The sequence below is a fragment of the Pleurodeles waltl genome, chromosome 8 (assembly GCF_031143425.1).
Source record: "Pleurodeles waltl isolate 20211129_DDA chromosome 8, aPleWal1.hap1.20221129, whole genome shotgun sequence".
In the NCBI taxonomy this organism is placed as follows: Eukaryota; Metazoa; Chordata; class Amphibia; order Caudata; family Salamandridae; genus Pleurodeles; species Pleurodeles waltl.
In genome coordinates this window covers 124314005-124334754 of record NC_090447.1, presented here as the reverse complement: position 1 = coordinate 124334754, position 20750 = coordinate 124314005, and the positions used below count along the sequence as shown (strand labels likewise).

Here is a 20750-nt window from a genome sequence, read left to right as displayed (position 1 = left end):
GGGGTCCATTCGTGGTTCGCATTCCACTTTTGGAGTATATGGTTTGTATTGCCCCTATACCTATGTGCTCCTATTGTAATCTATTATAACTTTACACTGCTTGCATTACTTTTCTTGCTATAACCTGCATAATTTTGGTTTGTGTACATATATCTTGTGTATATATCTTATCCTCACACTGAGGGTACTCACTGAGATACTTTTGGCATATTGTCATAAAAATAAAGTACGTTTATTTTTAGTACTTCTGTGTATTGTGTTTTCTTATGATATTGTGCATGACACCAGTGGTATAGGAGCTTTACATGTCTCCTAGTTCAGCCTAAGCTGCTTTGCCATAGCTACCTTCTATCAGCCTAAGCTGCTAGAAACACCTCTTCTACACTAATAAGGGATAACTGGACCTGGCACAAGGTGTAAGTACCTCTGGTACCCACTACAAGCCAGGCCAGCCTCCTACACTTTCCCTTCAGAAATATCCAACATCACCATTGAACTGGTTTCAATAACTATTAAAAGAAGTTATTCAATTATTTTTCTAGCTGCTTCCTAACAGAAATTAGCATTAGTAAATGTAATCCACTATTTTCCTATGGAACAGCGTAGCCTTGCTACAGTTAAAACAGCTTTTTCGATGTAAGGACATGTTTAACATGAAATTGCTACATACCCTACTTTTAAATACAGCGCACTATGCCTTATGGGCAATAAGGCCTACATGGAATAATAGAAAGAAGATTTTGACCTATCAAATGGGGTTATTTTGACAGGTTGAATTTACAGTTTAAAACTGCAACAGCCAGGATACAAATGACAGGCCTGCAGTCATGTTTTCACTGTAGTGGATGGCACAATGGGTGCTGCAGTCACCAGTGACATTTAACTTACAGACCCTGGGTACACTTTATACCACAGAGTAGGGACTTATGGGTAAGTTAAACATGCCAATTAGTAGTATCCCAAGTTTATCATGTTGAAAGGAGGAACATAGGCCCTTTATCAATGTTCAGCAGGGGTAAAGTGCAAAGAGTTCTACAGAGAGAAACAATATGGGGTCCAGCAAAAGACAAAGAAATCTAGGGTGACAATACAGAAAGGGCACATTTCCTAAAGTACTGCTTCTGACCTAGAGATCAGGAGTAGTTAAAAAGGTCAGCCAGTGAACTTCAAAAACCTCCAAAGAACCTCTTATGTAATATCAGGATAATAGGCACAGGTATTTTTTGGATTTTGTAGTGCTTGACTCCAGAACCCTCTTTCTAGGTGGCTGTTCTGAGTCATGTTTGTTTTCCACATTCAATGCTATCAGTTTTTCCTTTTCTCAATAAATATGCTTTTTCCTCATGTCCAAATGAAAACAAATCTGCAAAAACTATGTAACTATTTTTCTCACCATTCCATCAGGGATTGAGAGTGGGCTTCATCCAATGGACAAAACTTCTCGATGCCAACCCAGTTGCTTGGGTCCAAACTGGCAAAATTATTTCTCAATCATACAGAATCAGGAGGGGTACCAGGCAGGGTTGTCCCCCCATTATGTGCCATAGCAGTGGAGCCTCTAACCTATAGGGCAAGATTGGGAGTGGAATATCAGGGAATTACCTGATATGCTCTTGTTTCTTGTCAATGCGGAGGAAGTCATGCCGGGTGCGATCTCGCTCATGGAACAATGTGGGACTTTTTCGAGTCTTCGTATCCATTGACAGAAAATACTCCTGTTTCCACTGACCCCCCCCAAATGCAGCATCCACTTGCACTACAAGGATTGGCCACAGGGGCCATTGTATGAAATATCTAGGAGCGAAAATATATCACAAGGATATTCTAGATGGGAACACTGGGGCAGTAGTCAGGGCATTCCATACTGGGGTGGCCTTCTGGACATCTCTCCCACTATCTGTAGCTAACAGAGTTGTAATCGCCAAAACAATAGTACTCCCTTGTTTACTATACTTCAACACATTACCGTTCTTACTACCGCATGGAATCTTCAAGGAGCTAGACTCATTACTGGTGAAGCTGATCTGGGGCAAGTGTCGGAGTACGGTGGCCCTAACTAAATTAAGGCCCACATTGGATGGAGTGCCAGCAGCTCCTGATTTTGAAATATAATATCTAGCTGCCCAGCTTCAGTGGCTTAACAAGTGGCTACATGCTGGACTTACCACTGAAGGAGAGATGACTTCAGGGACTCCCAAATCGCAAGTACTACCGCAATTGCTTTTGACACCTAAGCGTCAACTATCATGTGGAAATATAGAAATGCAAACAATTCAGCACACAAATACCCCCAGACCCTATGCACCGGATATGCCGTTACAGGGCCTCTAAGTCCTAGACATAAAGGGGGCCTTGCTAACTGGTCTGCAAGTGGCATAAGTTCAGGGATGGGAAAATGTTGTCTTCTGAAGAGCTTTTGCAAACCATTGGTTTACCCCAGGGTCAATTTCTTCCACATCACGCAGCTGTGCTAAAGCTGTGGAACCACTGGGAGGGCAGACCAGCAGAACACCCGACGCATCATAGTAGACTCACACTTTGCACAACATAAGGGAAAACTAGAGCTGTCACATTATTATACCAGGCTAAACAAGCAAATATTACAACACCACTAGATGAGCTGAGATACAGATCTCTGACCAACCGTGGTCTCCCATACTCACTAACATACACAGAGATTTAAACTCATCAACTATTATTTTCTGCGTACAGCATACCTCACACCTGGAACAAACAATGCGAATGTTCAGTACTAATGATGCACAGTGCCCCAGGTGTAGGGAGAGGGGAGATGAGATATACCACATGGTGTGGGACTGCCCAGCACTGTGGGAATACTGTATAGATGTAATAGTCTGTGTGAATAACATTACTGAACGATCAATACCCTGCACCCTCCTAGTATGTGTATTGGGTGGATTCCCTGTCAAGTCCAAATATAAGTTCACTACCAGATTCGTAGATCTGGCCTTGGTACTAGCTAAAAGGGAGATCACTGTGGATTGGAAGTTTCTTAAATGGAGAACTGCTTTGTTGAAGTGGGCTGACTGTGAGAGCGCTATGCTATTTCAAAAGGTACGGAGAGGGCGATGTATGATTGAAAAAGCTAGAGCATGGAAGGCCCTCTTAGACTGCATGAAAGATCTGGATGATATCCCTGAGAATTCCCTTTCACCATCATCAAATGTAGGGGAGGCTTGAATGGAAAACTATACTCCGGGGGGAGGGGGAAATAGTAAATACTTACATCTGATACACCGTATCAGATTAGTGTAGATTATTATTGTTGTTTATTCACAGGGCTCTGCGATAGCTCTGAGTCAGAAAGAAGAAGAGGGTATATAGAGGAATTGGGAAATACATTACACGCATGCATACTGTTTGATGACACTGTCTGTTTGGACTAATGCAATCTCTGCCCCGGGAACCCCATCCCCCAGGGCCCGGCCATGAGACCTGGGTGGGCAACAGTATTGACTGGGGTGGTGGTGGTTCCCAAGGCTGCGGGGAGAGTGCGTTCCCCACTCCCTGCATTTAATGTGATGAAAGTCCCGGAGAGGTGGATGTGCCAAGTGCTGCAGGGGGTGCCCCCCCCCCCCATATTAAATATGATGAAAGCCCCAAGGAGGTGGTGGTCACCAGGGCTGCGGGTGGTCCAGGCAGCGGCTGGTGGGGGTGGAGGGGGGGGGGAGAGGGAGGGTTGCATGGCCCCCTGCATTTAATTATATTAAAGCCCTGGGGAGGTGGCGTCCCCGGGGTTGCAGGTGGGCTGGGTGTTCCCCCCCACACTGAATGTGATGAAAGCCCCGGAGAGGTACCAGTCCCCAGGGAAATGTGCCCCAGGAGGTGGTGGTTATGGGGGATGTGGGGGGCAGTGTGGCCTCCAGCACACATAACGGTTGGACTTGGCCCACCCAGGGGCTTCAGAATTAAGAAGAGTATTTAAAAAAAAAAAATAGTTGCTGCATCCACTGAAAATCGTGGTGAAAATTAAAAAATAAAAAATGCTTTTTTCCTCTGGGGTGGGAGGCGGGGTCCCTCTGGCAGGGTGACTCTACCCTTGCCCCTTTTCTTTTCATGAATCTTTTTTTTCTGGGACTTGACTGTTCAAGTCTTGGCAGCCAATGTGATCTCAGCACACAATCAGGAGGGGTTACAGTTGTATTATGTAAGTTTGCACCGATTTTGCGTCCAAAAATGTTGCAAATGCGGCGCAAAAAAAGTATAAATATGGGCCAGAGTTTCAAAGTTTCAAGCTTGCCCCTAAATTCAGACACATTGAGAAAAAAAAAATGGTTATGAGACTAATGCAAAATACAAACTGAAGTGATTAACGCGTACACAGTTTACCGTATTTATCGGCGTATAACACGCACCGGCGTATAACACGCACCTCATTTTAAGAGGACATTTCAGAAAAAAAAAAACTTAACATTATATCGCCGTATAACACGCACACATCATTTGCCCCCTATTTTCAGGGAGAAAAAGTGCGTGTTATACGCCGATAAATACGGTAATACACTTTGGTCATATCTGGCAAGGGAGTAGCTTGTGGTTTTCTCTGATAGTGTTTAATGTGTAGTTTCTTTTGCTGATGTACTGAAGCACTTTTTAAAATAAAGCACTGACTGGATAATCGGTTATTAAGGAGTATTAAAGTGTCATAATGTGTCTTGAACGTCTAAACTTACACCGCCTCCTTGAGTAAGTTTTGTACGGCTTTGCTTTTCTATCCTGAGCAAGTGAAGTTCAGTTGTTACAATTGGAGGCCTGTAATGTGCTACTGTCCTGGGACTCTGGGAATTAGATCCTCATATGCATGTTTCATAAACTGGAATAAAAAGTGCACTTAAATGCCAATGTGATCTAAAATCAGATACCAACATTGAATGAAAATAAATGAATGTTTAGCTTCTTCCACTGGTGATTCCATAGTTTAGGAACCTACCTGCAGAGCCTCGCTCATCCCGCGCCCGATCACTAGTGTCTGTACACCCTTTTTGACAACTTCTTCGAGGTCAGCTGGCTGTACCCCAGGATGGTGCTGCAGTCAAAAAATTAACTATTTAAGATAACATTGAACACGAAGCTGGAACAGATTAACTCAATTGATCAGTATCACAGTCCATTTGGCATGGCTTGTGAATGCCATAAATTATATGCGATTGCTGCATAGGTGAGTCTCATCTTTAGAGAATACCCCTTCAGAGGCGTGTTTTTGTCACACAAATTATTTTTAGGAATTTAATTTACAAAAATGAAGCCCATGATTTTTTGTTAATCTTCATTGAGTGTTCTGATTTGATTTGCAATTAAAAGAGCACAAAAGTGAAACATTAACATATGTACAATACCACATGTTGCTCATCATCACAGGATGAGCTATTTATAAATGAGAAGGTTGATATTTTGCCATTTCTCATAACCTTTACAGCCCAAAGTCAGAGTGACAGGATCAACAACCGTGTGTGCCCATTCTGTAAAACTAAATAAACCAATCTAAAATAAATCCAGAATCACAGCCAGAAGCACCACAAAGATGCCTTTAATGATATTTCTATTTTCAGCATCAAGCTTCCTAATCTGCAGGCGGGTTAGTTATCTGGGAGGTAAAGATCAGACAGGCTCTGTCTCCCTTTATTCTCCCCCAGTGTGATGCCTGTTTGATAGAGTTTTGGGATAAGCGTTTGGGCAAACAATGGCAGAAATTGTTTCATCGTTGGATGGCCTATATCTGCCCGTTCACACTTGAGTTCCTCCTGTAGTCCCGGCTAAGGATATGAGGGAGAGGTTACAATTCTGGTAGACACACTATGGCCCATATTTATACTTTTTGACGCTAAACTGCGCTAACGCAGTTTAGCGTCAAAAAATTTTGCGCCGTCTAACGCCATTCTGAAGCGCCATGCTGGCGCCGTATTTATGGAATGGCGTTAGACGGCGCAATCAGACCGGCGCTGCCTGGTGTGCGTGGAAAAAAACCACGTAGACCAGGCAGCTCCGGCGTTGGGAAAAAATGACGTTAGGGCGTCTTAAAATGGCGCAAGTCAGGTTGACGCTAAAAAATCGTCGTAACCCGACTTGCGCCATTTTTTTCCGACGCCCATCCCCCATCAACATGACTCCTATCATTGTAAAGATAGGAGTCATGCCCCCTTGCCCAATGGCCATGCCCAGGGGACTTCTGTCCCCTGGGCATGGTCATTGGGCATAGTGGCATGTAGGGGGGCACAAATCAGGCCCCCCTATGCCAAAAAAAATTATAAAAAAAAAAAAAAAAAAAATACTTACCTGAACTTACCTTTTCTTCCCTGGGGTGGGTCCCTCCATCCTTGGGTGTCCTCCTGGGGTGGGCAAGGGTGGCAGGGGGGGTCCCTGGGGGCAGGGGAGGGCACCTCTGGGCTCATTTTGAGCCCACTTGTCCCTTAACGCCATGCCTGACCCAGGCGTTAAAAAGCGGCGCAAAAGCGCCGTTTTTGGCCACGCCCACTCCCGGGCGTCATTTTTGCCCGGGAGTATAAATACCACGTAAAGGCCTGGGAGTCATTTTTTAAGACGGGAACGCCTCCCTTGCATATCATTAACGCAAGGAAGGGGTTCACGCTAAAAAATGACGCCCACTCCGGGCACTTTGGCACCCGAAGCGTCTAACGCCATAGTATAAATATGGCGTTAGTTGGCGTTAGTTTAGCGTCGAATTTGCGTCGAAAAAAACGACGCAAATTCGGCGCAACCAGAGTATAAATACGGCCCTATGTGTGTGCCCCCTGGCTACGGGTGTATTGGGATCACTTTGTTTTAGTTCCATTTGTTTCTGTTAAGCACTGGGGCTCTGAAGTGTGTTTCCATAGAGCAATTCTCCTGGGGGGAGCAGTGATGCCTTGGATAGGCCTTAATCCAGAGTGCCACTCCTCAGCATGTCATTAGATGCCATAATGTCTACAGTTTATTAGTGCCAGCTTTTACTGATATTTCTAGAGGAAAGTGGACAATTAGAGACAGCACTATAGTTGTCAAAGGTTGTAAGGTCACGGATATTATGTAAACATCAGAGTGCCTCACTTTTGTTTTGAAAAAATAACATTTTATTGTGCTTTTGCTGTTAACCCCAAAACATTAAATGCATTGCTGATGCGAAACATCGTTATCAAATCAGTTTAGCTTAGAGAACATTGGCTTGCTAGCGTGACATGCAATACTATATGGTCATCTTATCATATTTTCAAAACATGAGATGCTTGCTTTAAGAACCCCAGAATATACCTAGCGTGAAAAGAGCATTTAATAAACTGAGTGATCAATTGTAAATCTTTTCTTGATAAGAACTGGAAGGCAGGGCTGCCAGGACAGAAAGGGAGGCTCACTCCTTAGATAGTAGAAGGAACTTCAGAAGGTCGAATCATTCTAAATGGAATGTTTTCTCATTATTACATGAAGTTAGGAGTTTCCCAAACTGTCACGAACTACTGGTGGGTTGCAAGACAATTTGGTGAGTCGCGAAAGTCCTAGTATGTGTCAAATTTAAAGCTTGTCCTTGATTTGTAGCTCACTCTTCCCACAGTCGTAATGCTCAAAAACTTTGTTTACACAGGAAATTCACCATGACACAAGTGGATACTCATGCTCCTGTTTTTAGTGATGTGTGTGTTCTCGACATTGTCAGTTGTCTTTAACAAACTATCCTGAATAACCAGAATATAAACCAGACTTCTTTGAAGAAAGGTGATGAAGGAAACAGCCTTGGTGGAGGGTCACTAAACATTAAAATACAGTCGAAAAGATTAGTTGGGATTACCTGGCTGCTCTTAGGGATATTATGCTATACTACGTTGTTTTATGCCTTTCACATCTTCCCAGCTGTCGCTGATTATGGACATAGAGTCTTTCTTTCGCATTATTCCAGTGGGACTAGGATTAAGAAACGAGTCTTACTCGTAGGCCAGTCTGAAAAAGTGGATCTTCAGACATGGAAGCAATCCATCTCCCACTGGTCCAGCATGAGGAGGCCCACGACACCAATCTAATTTTTAGCAGATAAAATTACATTTTGGCAGAGGGCCCAATATAAATTGGCCAGGCTGACCATAGTGTGATCACATTTAATCAACAAACACAGGGCTCACAAGTAGGATTCCATAATGAACTCCAATTTAATTAAGGTCATGCCAGAGAGCAATCAGAACCAAAGAAAGTGTAAATGTTTTTATTATTGTTCAATAAGAACTGAATGTCAGCACAAAGTACCCCACTCCCCCATGGCAAACATTTGTATTACCTCCCAAGAGAAAATGTTGATGAAATGGGTTACTACAGAACTAGGTCAAGCAACAGAAACACCAGAAGAAGTGTAAATAAGAAGCTCATATTGTATGAGGTCACTATACCCAAAGCAAAGAATGATAAATACAGGGACTTAAAAGTCAGTTCCCCTTGCAATGAGCTACTGGGGGATCTGGAAAAAGTTTTCTCTTAGCAATACTCTTGCCTGCCGCTAGGTGGCGTTGTGTGGCTCTCTGCAGACTCCAACTGCCCTTGAAGTGACAAGAGCAGACCACATATAAGCGCCACCCCTGCATGCTGAGTCAGTTCCTTTATTTCTGTGCCATCCAGCATTGATACAGAGCTCTGCTCACAACTTTGCTGGTTTTCTAACGATTTCTAAAATTATTTCACCAGTGTGCTAGGGAACAAAGCGCCCCCCCACCCACCTAAAACGGCAGGTTTCAAGCCATGCCACGACTGCAGGAAACAGATGTCAGTCAAGGGCTCACAGTGAGGAGTGTCTTTGGTGCTTGAACTTCAGACACAACTCCATGTCATGCAATTAGTGTGCCCTCATGCACCGGAAGGGGATTCAAGACTGGGAGGCAAAGCTGTATGTTGCTGAACACAAGTTGCGGCCTTTGAGTAGGTCCCATTCACACTCCAAGCAAAGGGCAAGTACTCGGCCGGTCCATACCACACCTCAACTTTGTCCTCAAGGGCCACTGGTAAGTCGAAGTCCAGTTCTAAGTGTAGCATAGAAAACAAAGTGGGACTCAGCACCATACTGCCACTCTCAAATTGAGACGCCCTCATGTATCGTCTTTGGAGTGAGCAGCACCCCTTCGAGGTCTCTGTCCCAAATACAATTCCTCAGGTGGTTTGGAAGCATCCTGGACCATTGTTGACCCCACAGCAGAGTGAAGCATTCAAGGAAGCCATGCTGCAAATTTTCAGTGTGGTTCCTGCTCCCTCTTTGTGCCTTCGGGCCCCATGGTACTGCAGGGGTCTCGGGTCGAGTACTGTCAATGGGTCCATCCCTTGTGCCATCTGATTCCTTGGGCTCAGTTACCAGCCTGTATTAATGCAAGTGAAGACTTCTATTCCCCCTGCTACTCTGCGGCAGCGCCTCCGATACCAGAGCATGATCCGCTACAGATGTCAATCTCAGACCCGGACCCAATTACGGCTCAATCCCTATCAATGTATGCTATGAAATACCAAAAGTAAAGCCAGTTGCCATGCCACCTAACTCAAACCCTCTCTCTCTGTCTTGCCCCACCTACCAGCAGAGGCTCCTTTATCTCTTTGGTCTGATCCTATACCAAATGATGATGATGACAGTGATGGAATGGCTTACTTCCCCCTTAATATGCCAACAATACCTTATACACCAATTTATAAAATGACATTGAGCTTGACACCTCTTCTGAGATGGAGCTTGACTTGCCCCCTTGGGCCACCAATGAAGAGAGTGTCTCATTTGCAGTGGTGGTGTGGAGGGCAGCCGAGGCACTAGAATTGCTGTGGTGGAGAATTTGCAGCCTGAGCCAGCGACTTCTGAGTCCTTGCTTCTTTTTAACAATACCCTCACAGATACTTTGACCACTTGGCCTTGTTTTGTCCACTTGTGAAAAGGCATGTGGCCAGATGTCATAGACCAGCATCGGGTGACTCATGTTCTCACCAATCACCCGACTCCAGACAGCCTTACTGTACAAGGTGAACCTTAACTCATTTCCACAACCACTCCTCTGGATGGGGATACGAAAGGATTGTTGCTTTTGTCAAGCGCATTATTTCTTTGGCCACTTTGGCACTGCACTCCATACATGTGTGTGTTTGCCGGGTGCACATACTCTTTGGCACACCATAGGGACTCTTTGAACCAAAAGAAACATGACAAACAGGATGCAACCAAATATGTGATCCGCGCAGATATCGATATTATGCAGTGCCTGGGGAGGGCAGTTGTTCTTTATGTTGTCCTTTACTGAGACACATGAATGCATTCTGCAGGATTCTCTGGCAATGTGCAGGCTAAGACAGTGTATTTCCTCACTCCAGGAGTTATATCTGTCATGTAGCACGCTAAAGTTACAGTTGTTGGGACCATGAACCCAGTCATTTCAGTGAGAGTCTGAAGAATCTCTGCCCAGAAGCTGGTAACCACTGAGCAATGCCACACCAAGTGCAGGAACGTAGCTTCTTGGGCCCCACACTTAGCATAACATGAGTTATCTTGAAGATCCAGCCTATAAAGTGATTTAAGGCTATAATATATCCTGTGAGAGAACTTTAAGTGACTCAATTTTAGCTTGTGGTAATTGGAGAGTGTCCCGGTTAGAGAGCACCAGAACGCATACGGCCATCAGTAAAAGGCATATCTAAGTTGGCTAGCCGTTTTCCCTCAGCATGAGGGGCGCATATTGGTGCTTGTTGCTGCACAGCAGTTTACTGCTGGGATACTAATTTCCTTGAGGTGATAAATCTATCAGTGCCCCAGCATGGTGAATGTCAGCAAGTGGCCTACAAATTGAAAACTTAAAAATATGTTAAGTTGGGTGTGATCTATCCTGGATCATGTCTCCCTGAGTAAAAATAACTTGTATCCTGGGTATGGGTCCCTGAGGGTAACCAGTTTAAGATGCTGCACGGGTTTACATGCCTTGGGCTCTCTAGTAAGAGGTAACTTGGGATTGAGTGCCAAGTTACAGCTGATCAAGGTATACTCTGCACCTAAACCTTTCCCAGGTCTAGACAGTACATCTGACTGCATTAATCTTGGCTATAGGTTTCTTGGCTGATGAGAAAATCACTGTATTATGACGGTATAGGTCTGCTGTATCAGCCTCAACCGCAGTGCAGGGCTAGACCGGAGTGCGGTATCATCAATAATGCATGCAACTGGCCTGCATACATAAATATAGTTCAAAATCCACGGCAGAGAGGCCTCTCTGTTCAGGTAAACAGCAGGAAATGGTGTAAAGAACCTGGGGTTGAGACTGGGCAGTGTACTGAGCAAGTATCTCATCTATCCCCATGGAGGCACATGCATCACGGATGAAAAATAAGTGGCATGGTAGGTGTACCAGTGGTCGCAACCCTCTGGACTGCCACCCACTCCAATGGAAGAAACCCATCAGAGGAAAGAAGAGACCCAACTGCCTTTCAGAAATACACCCAAAATGTATCTCCAGACAGGACTGTGAATCTCAACACAATGCCATAACGAACAACTAGCATACAGTATACAGGAACAAAACAAGCTAGAAAAAAACATCAAAAAAAACAAAAATTAGCAGAGAATGTTTCAGGAATGGCTGGTTAGAGTCAGCTGCTGCTCGGTAAAGGAGCAGGTGGTCGAGTGTATTAGGTGCTCAACGAGCAGACAAAGAGTCCATTATGTTGCTTATTGTCAGCATTTACTCATGGTGTACAACAGTGGTTCCTAACCTGTGGCCTGCGGCCCCCAGGTATTTTACTTCACTTTATCACCACAAATTAATGTGAAAAAGTTTTCTCAAATCTTATGAACCTAAAAAATAAAAACAGAAATCGCTTGTGAAATGTAGAATTTTACCTTCGGATTCGGCTTTCCTAAATAAAACCAAACTTCGAAAAGTTAGTCGCTGAGACGTAGCGCCAACCTTCCTATTAAAACTTTTCAATATTTGCATATTTTTCAATAAAAAAATAATTATGTCTTTAGTAATTTGAGTATTTGTGTGGTGTGTACTTCTTTGTGAACTGCTGTTTTAATGTTTGAAATTTAAATTGTACAAATTGCTTGGGGGTCCCCGGCTTCCAGTAGTAATTCAGTGGGGGTCCTCAGGAGTCAAACGGTTGGGAACCACTGGTGTAGAACAATGGTTCATTCTGTGGAAAGAGGTTTCAAAGTAGCAGTCGTCTGGACGTGGTCTTAGAAGTCAATCCCTCACAAAAAACAAGGGACCCATAACAATAGATAACTATATGTAACAGCCGGTTCGTTTTGATGCTCCAGTCAGTACAGCAAAGAAGACAGGAAGGTGAGCAATTAAATGCTGTTGCTTAGAGAGGCAAGGCCCTCAACAGCACCCCCATCATCTCAGACCTATGCATTTGAAAGGTAGCTATGGTAGAATTTAGCTACCCGTTTGAGGGTGGGGGCATGGTGAGAAGGGGGGAAGGAATGGGTAACACTTGCTCTCCACCCCTGATTGTGGTTCAAAGCTTGGCACGGTAGAGTAAGGTATACTGAATTCCTGCCTTATTTGGGTTTATTTTAATCATCAGAAACTTCCACCTCGTCGCCTGAAGTCTGGGTATACAGATACAGGCCTGCCTGCACGTGTAAGGGCCTGTTGCTCCCTAGACAAATGCGCAAAACGTGTCATGGTCTTGGAAATTCATCATTCTAGCTTTCATGGGGCAACATGGTGCAACAGTAGGAAGCCCACAACCCAGTGATCGGTGTGCACGTTCCACTAAAAACATGCGAGTAAAGGTGGAGTCACTGAATAGACTTTTAAAGCATCTCTGCCATGTGGTATCAATTCTACTAATTGACATTGACTCGGGACACCCGGCATGCGTATGTTACCGCAGTGGGAGCAGGCATCTAAGTTTTCGTTCTTGGCTGGAATAACTTCCAGTAGCTTCTCCATTTGTTTCAGTTTTTACGCTTCATCCATGAACATCACGCTTTATGTCCGAAACTCTCTGCTCTTCCTGATCAATATGGCCGTTGTGTTTATCAAGGCTCTCTTTCATCCGGTGTTAGCGTGTCCATGAGGTTGTCAATCTTGTAGTCAATTGTTGCCAGGCTGTGTGTCTTATGAATAGGTAGTTTTCACAGATCTTGTTCCTTTGCCAGACCGGGAACGGAAGTCTGGTGGCAAGTCCCAGAGTATGCTCCTCACAGATGCTCAGTCTCCTCACATATGCAGTCCTCCTAGGCAGGGTGCCCTAGTGGCATGATCTAGGACTGTGGCAGCGTCGTCACAGAACCACACTGCAGGGTCCTCTTCACCACATCTAGCCTCAGTTTCAGCCCCAGGATTCAGACAGTTGTAAGGCTGTAGTTGCTTGCCAGGATGTGTGCTCTAACAGATGGATTATAAAAGGATCATTCTCATGACCAGTGGAGCCTCTCTAAGATGCAGCCATCTTGCAGCCATGCAGTCTGGTGCACCTGCATTAAAAGCTCATTAAGGACAGCAGGGCTATGACAGGCTTTTTGGAGATGTTGACCCCTGCCAAACAGTTCCTGCATCAATTCAGAAAGCTTAGATGCTATTGCAGAGGGCTGGTATATAGATGTTCAGTTATTGTTAAGAGCGAACCAATGCATACATTTTTGTCTGGAGGTCTGTGTGGCTACAGTAACTTCGAACAGAAGGTGTGTTTCATCTGTGGTGTAATAAAAGTTAATTATGTAGCCTTAACTAAGGCCCCAGGTGCATAGCAGCACTTAGTGCTTGGATGCAGCTTGGGTTGGTGAAAGGTTGCCTCTCACAAGACCTTGCTGCTCATTGACATAGCTGACGGGAAGTAGTTGAAGCAGAGGCTTTCTTCAAAGTGATATAGGGAGTGAAAGTTCTCAAATATAACAAACAATTCGAGAGAGGTGTTCAGTGAGTGTTACACCTTTTGTGAGAAAAAGGTCTGTTTTTCTTAATTATACTTTTGGGGAACCTTCTGAGGCGTTATTTATCCCATTTGAAGAAATAGTCCAGTTTATTTCTGCTTCACAGACCATGAACTACCAATGGCGTGTTATGAAGGACAGGATCTTAGTTTGTTTGTAGTTCCAATGTATGCAATTTGCTAGATAAACTTTTATATATCTCATCTTATGTCTATAATAAGGTATGAATGGCGTAAATGAATAGATCTCACAGGAGGTGGATGGGAGCAGAGAGTAGGAGTTGGTTTTATGTTGCAAGTCACCTTGGTAATAATCAGGATACTAGTGGGAAGAGGCACTTATTGTCTGGATGTATCTTCAGTTAAGGGTAAATGAAGTGTGATCAGGACAAATAACAGTTATTCTCTATGCAATCTAAACAATCAACAACTGCAATAGGCAAGGGATGACAAACCTCAGACAAAAAGCTGGGCTCTACAGCGTCAAAGGAGATCCTCCACATGTGCTCATGGAACGTAAACGTCCTCCTCTTCAAAGCTCTGGACTCCGACTTCATCCAATACATCAGCACTTTTGACATTATACCAATGCAGGAAACTTAGCTGGATGAACCATTCCACTTGCAGGGCTATATGTGCTTCATCACCCCAGAAACCAGGAAGGCGAAGTACGGACACCCGCAAGGTGGCCTGGCCACTTATGTCTCTTTAGCACTATCAGTTAGAGTCACCTCTTTGCACTCCAACTGCTCCTCCATCAATATTGTGTCAATTGCCGCCACGACCAGTGCGCCCACAGCAGAGATAGTTCTCGTAAACACCTACCTTCACCTCAAACTTAAGCTCAGTGACGCTAATATTCTAGTGGCTATACTCGAGAACTACATAAGCAGCGGCGTCATAGCCGACGCGGCCGACATCATTGTCTCAGACGACTTCAATTTGCATCTATTAGGATCCTCAACAGATGAAACCACAACTGCCATTTCCAGCGCCTGGGACCTTCCCATATAAGGGGCCAATAAACACGGCCGTCCCACAAAGATCAGCAGGATCTTGCTCAATGGCTTAGAATTGTTACAGCTAAGAGCCCTGAGCAGCAGATTTACTAAGGATTCGCCTCCGGCAGCATCATATTTTTCAACCACAGCCTCTACCACAATTGGCTACACGTTTGTTTCCCTTCCACTATTCAAGCAAGTAGCCTCTTTCCATGTAGACAACAGGAGCAAGAGCGACCACTGCCCACAGGAATTATCCATCATCCTGGGGATAACCAAAATGGAGAAAACGAATATTGCACACATTACCACCTTCACCACAAACTGTAAACGTGTCACATGTGGGCAATCAAACATTGATCATGTCATCAAAGCAGCAATGGATCTCGCACTCGAACTAGAAACAAATAATGACAGCGAAGTGCAGAAATGGGAACAACTCACAACCAGGCTAAGTGGAATGTTTTCAGAACCAATCACTAACAGGCGACTGCCACCTCCTGCAGCTGTAACTCACCTGGCACAAGTCCACAGGACAGAACTATGAGATACAAAGAGAAAAATCAACTCAAGTATAAGGCAACTCTGTGGCAGCCTGGGCAATCCAGACCTTTTGATAACCCTAAGGCTCCACAAACAGTCACTGAATAAGCTAAAATAGGCAATCAGTAGGAGCCGCAATGAAGACTTGTGGGGCAGACTACACCCGGATGCAAGGAGTAATAACAGCGCACGCTTCTGGCGTACAATATACAACCTCACACGTCCATATCATGGTGTCATTACATTGCATATACCAGAAGCTGTCTGGGCCAAACATCTTGGAGTCCACTTCAACGGCTCGATATCACTTAGCACGGTCACACAAAGCACGATTTCGCCAGGAACTCTCCACACAGGCCCCTATTAAAGACTACGCTCCCATTACTTACTGACTCGGTCACTATAAAAAAATCAGATAGCCATGGGCCAGAGAGAAGGAGCCCCGGGACCAAATGGCCTCCCACCTGCAGCCTTCAAGCACAATTGACCCTTCTGGGAAAAGATTTTCGAACCCCTCTATCTGGAAATAGGTCTGACAGGAACGATTCCGCAGTCCTGGAAGGGGTCCATAATCTCCTCCATCTTTAAAACGGGGGACAGGTCGCTCCCCGATAGCTATCGTCTGATTGCCTTAATTGACAACGACGCAAAGTATTTTGCAGGCCTGTTAATGGATCATCTGCTTGCATGGTCTACTGAAAAGGGAATAATCCCCACGACTCAAACAGGATTCTCCAAACATACTGGCACCATCACGAATATCATGGCTATTGCCTTCTTAACCGACAAAGCTGTAACACTGAAACGTCAGCTCCATCTATGCTTTGTTGACTTCAAGGCCACTTTTGACCATGTGGACAGGAATCTGCAGTGGAAGAAGCTTGAAACCTGGGGGCTTCTGCATCCACTCCTATGCCTGATAACAGCCCTTCACAGGGACACATGAGTCCAGATAAAATCGGGCACAGGCACTCATCTCTCAAGGCAGATCCCTACTACCAAAGGCCTAAAACAGGGCTGCGTTTTGGCATCCACACTGTTCATCCTATATCTAGCAGACTTAGTGGGTTCACTCACCCTCACAAACTCGCACCCTCAAAAAATTGGGGACCTTGAACTACCATACCTCATGTACACCGATGACCTCGTACTGATCAGCCATACGGAGGTAGGCCTTCAGAGACTACTAAACGCCACTCAGCACTACTCAGCCACTAATGCCTTGACAGCAAACTTTGGCAAAACACGCACACTGTCAATTAGATCAAAGGCACCCTTGAGAGCTTGGTTTTGGGGTGAAACACGACTTGTTCAAACAGACAAGTATAAATATCTTAGACTCCTTATTGACAAATCGGGGAACTTCGTGAATCAAAGGAAAAGCCTAATGGGAAATAGCCTAGCCATAGCGCTATCTCTAAAAAGACTAAAAACCTTTCTGAATGGGCCCTCATACACCCCCCCCTCTTAAAAGGGCTTAAAGCCAAGCTCCTCCCCACAATAACATACGGGACTGAAGTAAAAAGAGGCAGGGATTCGGATATTTTAAAACTACGCAGTGAGCAAAGTTTACAGGACGATCTTTAACGTCCCGAGATTCACCTCCCCTGCCCAATTGAGATTGGAGTTTGGTCTGCTGAACCAATCCCTGGCTCGACGCGTTGCCTACATAAACCTCTGGAGCAAAGCCTGCGGTGCCTTCCTAGGCTCTCTTTACTACCATACGTGGCAAGAGCTTGAACGCAAGAACACCTCCCTGTTCAGAATCCACTTAGATTATTCACTTAAGAAAGGCCCACCGACCTGTGGAGGACCTCAATCCTGCACAATGCCTTCAAGAAAGCAGCTGGGAAATCGCTTAGGCCTCAGTCAGTACTGGAGGACAAAGCAGCCTTCTCACGGAGGTCTCATGCATGGATGACTTTGCACACTTACAAGTCTTTGACACCACAGTCATACCTAGGCCAGGGCTTCTCGAGACAAATAAAGGACAAATTCTTAAAGTATTGACTAGGTCTCCTTCCCAGTTGCTTTAAATTTGGCCCCCTGGCTGAGGGACATAACCAACTCTATCTGCCGTCTGTGTGGTGAGGACACGGAAGACCTCCTCCATATCCTCTGCTCATGCAATTATTTTGCACTAGAATGAAAAGCACTACTAAAGATCAAATTTAATGAAAAAGGCATACGGACACGGAGACAAGCAGTGAAGGCGTGCTTTGCACCTGGGGACCTGCAGTTGAACTGTGCTTTGGTGAAGTTTCTATTGCAGGTGACACAAAAGCAAGATTTAATAAATCAGCACCGCCCCCCCTGTGACTCACAGGAGGTCAGCTCACAGCTCAATGCCTGACAATGGACTATAATGGCATTAAGCGATGCTGTACTCACACTGGAGCAAGCAAAATCTTAAGTAGCAACACTATTATGTTTTAAAACGAGCTCCTATGGAACAATAATCGAAACGACTAGACAATGTACATAATCTTTTGATGATTACTTAGTAACATTAGAAATGTTTTTTTTTTGTTTTTTTTTAAGTGTTTGCCTCTTTTTCACCTTTGTCATGGTTTTAAGTAACTAAACAATAAATCTTACGTACTTACTCTATGCAACCTGGAGTGAAGCACTGCCGGGGAAAATGTGTTTAAGCCAGAGTTTGCCTTATTGTGAGAAGTTTATGTCCTCTAAAGTGAACGGTTTTTCAGATTTCCATAGGTGTGGCTTCTCCACCTATTCAGAGTTTATAGCCTGTGATATTACTTATGTCCTAAAAGTAGAAATGCCTTTCTTTGTGCAATTGCCACCAATGATTGACCAGAAGTAAAATGGTTTCTTAACTACTAGTCTGAAGACCCTGCATTAAAATAATCAGCTCTCTAGAATGTACTACATTGACGTCCTTCGCATGTCTCCTACAGGCTTCCTGGAGGAAGCGGTCATATGTCCAGAAGCAGTCAGATATAGCTTCAATCCAATGGTAGTCAAGAGCTAGGATAGACTAGAAATCCAAACTAGACCTCAGAGTAAGAACCGGCATCAGACATTCCGCTGACAGGCACAGAGCATTACGATAAAGTTATATCTTAGGGCTTATATGTTTAGATTGTATTTAAGTTAACAGAAGGGTGCAATTGACCGGCAGCCTACTTAATACAAACTGCCTGAAAAATCAATTATTGACCGAAGGACACTGGAAGGACAACGTTTGCAGGTTCCATTTTTCAGGGTTCTGCAAGCAGGGGATGTCCACTGGACCTCTTAACTCAGAAGCTCTACATGCAAAAGAGACTCACTTGAGCTTTGCACCTCTCTTTGAGATCACACTACAGGTTCTTAGTCATGCCCATCTCCAGGGTTCGGATTCTCTTTTAACTTTACATCATTTATTTATCTTGGTCCTGTGTTATATTTAATCTCCATGGAGCTTCCATGGTTGTATTCTAAGTGTACACTCACTAAATCTGCAGGGAGATAAAAGACATACCGCATTACAACCCATCACCACACAAGATAAGAAAACTTGACCCCAACTCTTTTGTTTTCATTTGAGAAAATAAGTCATTAAGAAGATCTTACATTGGTTCCAGTTTCTCTCCAGTCCCAGGTCCGACTCCCTCCTGGCCACACTTTGCAGTCTTTGTACATTTGAGGGCAGCCTTGCACCTTCATGCTGCCCCAGGAAAGATTTGAAATGTTTGGAGAAGACATCCTTATGCCAGCTATTCAAATGAACTCAAGCCTGAAACGAAAAGAAGGCCTTTTTTAAGGGTCCTCTTTATGAAATGTAACCCCAATGCTAGAAATTATTAATCATTCAAAATAACGTTTGTTTGTATCCTGTTATGAAATGTATTCACCCTCATTAGAATAAAATTGCAACAGAATATATTTTGTTATTTCCTTACTATTAAACGAGATTATTTCAGACTAAAAGGTTAAACTCATGTGGAATTCTGCTACATTAGATGAAGTCTAGATGAAAATCCAGTAGAATATAACGAAAAAGGATGTACAATTGCACACATCAACAGAAAAATGTAAAATCTCGGTTTCTTGTGCCGGCTGCATTTAAAACACAAACGGAAATATGGATATCAGAGGAGCTGAATTCCATGGAAAGTATTAAAAAATTAAAGGAATGAAGGGCTGGCCGGATAAAAAGCCAGTGAGTCAGAAAGAAGAATTATTCCTAATGGGAGGACTGGGCAGAACCCAGACTTGCAAACAAGAGAATGTTTTAAAAGATATCCAAACATAAAATAGGAACCTGCAGTTTGTTGTCCTGCTCAATCCTGTAGTTTCTCAAAGGCTCTGAACAGACAGTCTCTCTCTTCAGCGGTATCTTTTCCACAGAGAGATCATTTACATTGGAATCCTCTATGGACAGCTCCAGAACTCAGATGCCCCCGCTGCGCCTCCGACTTAATATGTCTTGCCGGTCACTCAACAGGGTAAGGTGCTATAATCAGACAAACTTCTAGTCAACCATCCAAGAGCAGCAAAAAGCATGAAACCCATAGACATGCATATATTTTTTTTTATCTACAGTTGCCCAAGAGCCAGCAATGCCTGCTGCCAAGTCGAAATTTGAGTCTGACACTTCAAATGTCACATCGAAAATAAGCTGTGGTCGTTAGCACAGAGGATTCCAGCCAATGACTCAAACTTGCTAAAATAAACTTTAGTACTTAACAGTGATAAGGGTAACTCCTCTCTACTCCTTCATCTGTTTTCCTCCTCAAATCTTGATCCCAAATACTTGGTTTAGCAGATTACCACTACATCTTCCTACTACCTATGTGAGGCTGCAAAAGGTTGCATTGTTGACAGATTTAGAGCTATTACCTATCTGCAGTCACAAGTAGGAATGCAGTTGCAACCTCCTAATTTAGTATGATGAGGAAAGGAGGACAACTGAGTCATGGGTCCCACTGTTAGCAGTTGGCATATGTTTGTGGACATATAAAGATACATTTACCAATAAAAGCAAGAACGAATCGAAGGAATGCTGATGTGACTGAGAATCCAAGAGGACAGCTTTGTTCTGTTTATTTCAAGTGCCTGGCTCAAAGCTATTGACACGCATCCAAGTTTTGTAAGATTTGTGCGGTGCAACACACATGAAAGTCAGCAATGCTGCGTTTCTCAAAGGGCAGAAAAAGCACTGTATTTACAGAAAGTTGCGCACTATTAGGCGGTGCTTGCACAAGGAAAGCTGTGGAGAGGGTTGTACTAAAGAAGACACATTCAATTTAAAATTACTACCCCCATGTAAAAATCACCAGATAGGAGGAATTCACTTGCAAT

General features: G+C 44.0%; 1 protein-coding gene across 2 annotated transcripts in view; it reads right to left on the bottom strand.

Moving 5' to 3' along the window:
• AAMDC (adipogenesis associated Mth938 domain containing) overlaps positions 1 to 20750 on the bottom strand; it is an 80909-nt gene that overhangs the window by 14850 nt on the left and 45309 nt on the right. Inside the window, exons 1-3 of one of the 2 annotated variants that reach the window (XM_069203921.1) lie at positions 19711 to 19803; positions 19020 to 19182; positions 4952 to 5047 (exon numbers count right to left, since the gene is read on the bottom strand). In XM_069203921.1, the coding sequence (XP_069060022.1) occupies positions 4952 to 5047; positions 19020 to 19151 (228 nt within the window). In that variant the 5' untranslated portion in view covers positions 19152 to 19182; positions 19711 to 19803. Of the gene's footprint in view, positions 1 to 4951; positions 5048 to 19019; positions 19183 to 19710; positions 19804 to 20750 lie in introns of those variants that run through there. The other variant, XM_069203920.1, reaches the window with a different exon arrangement.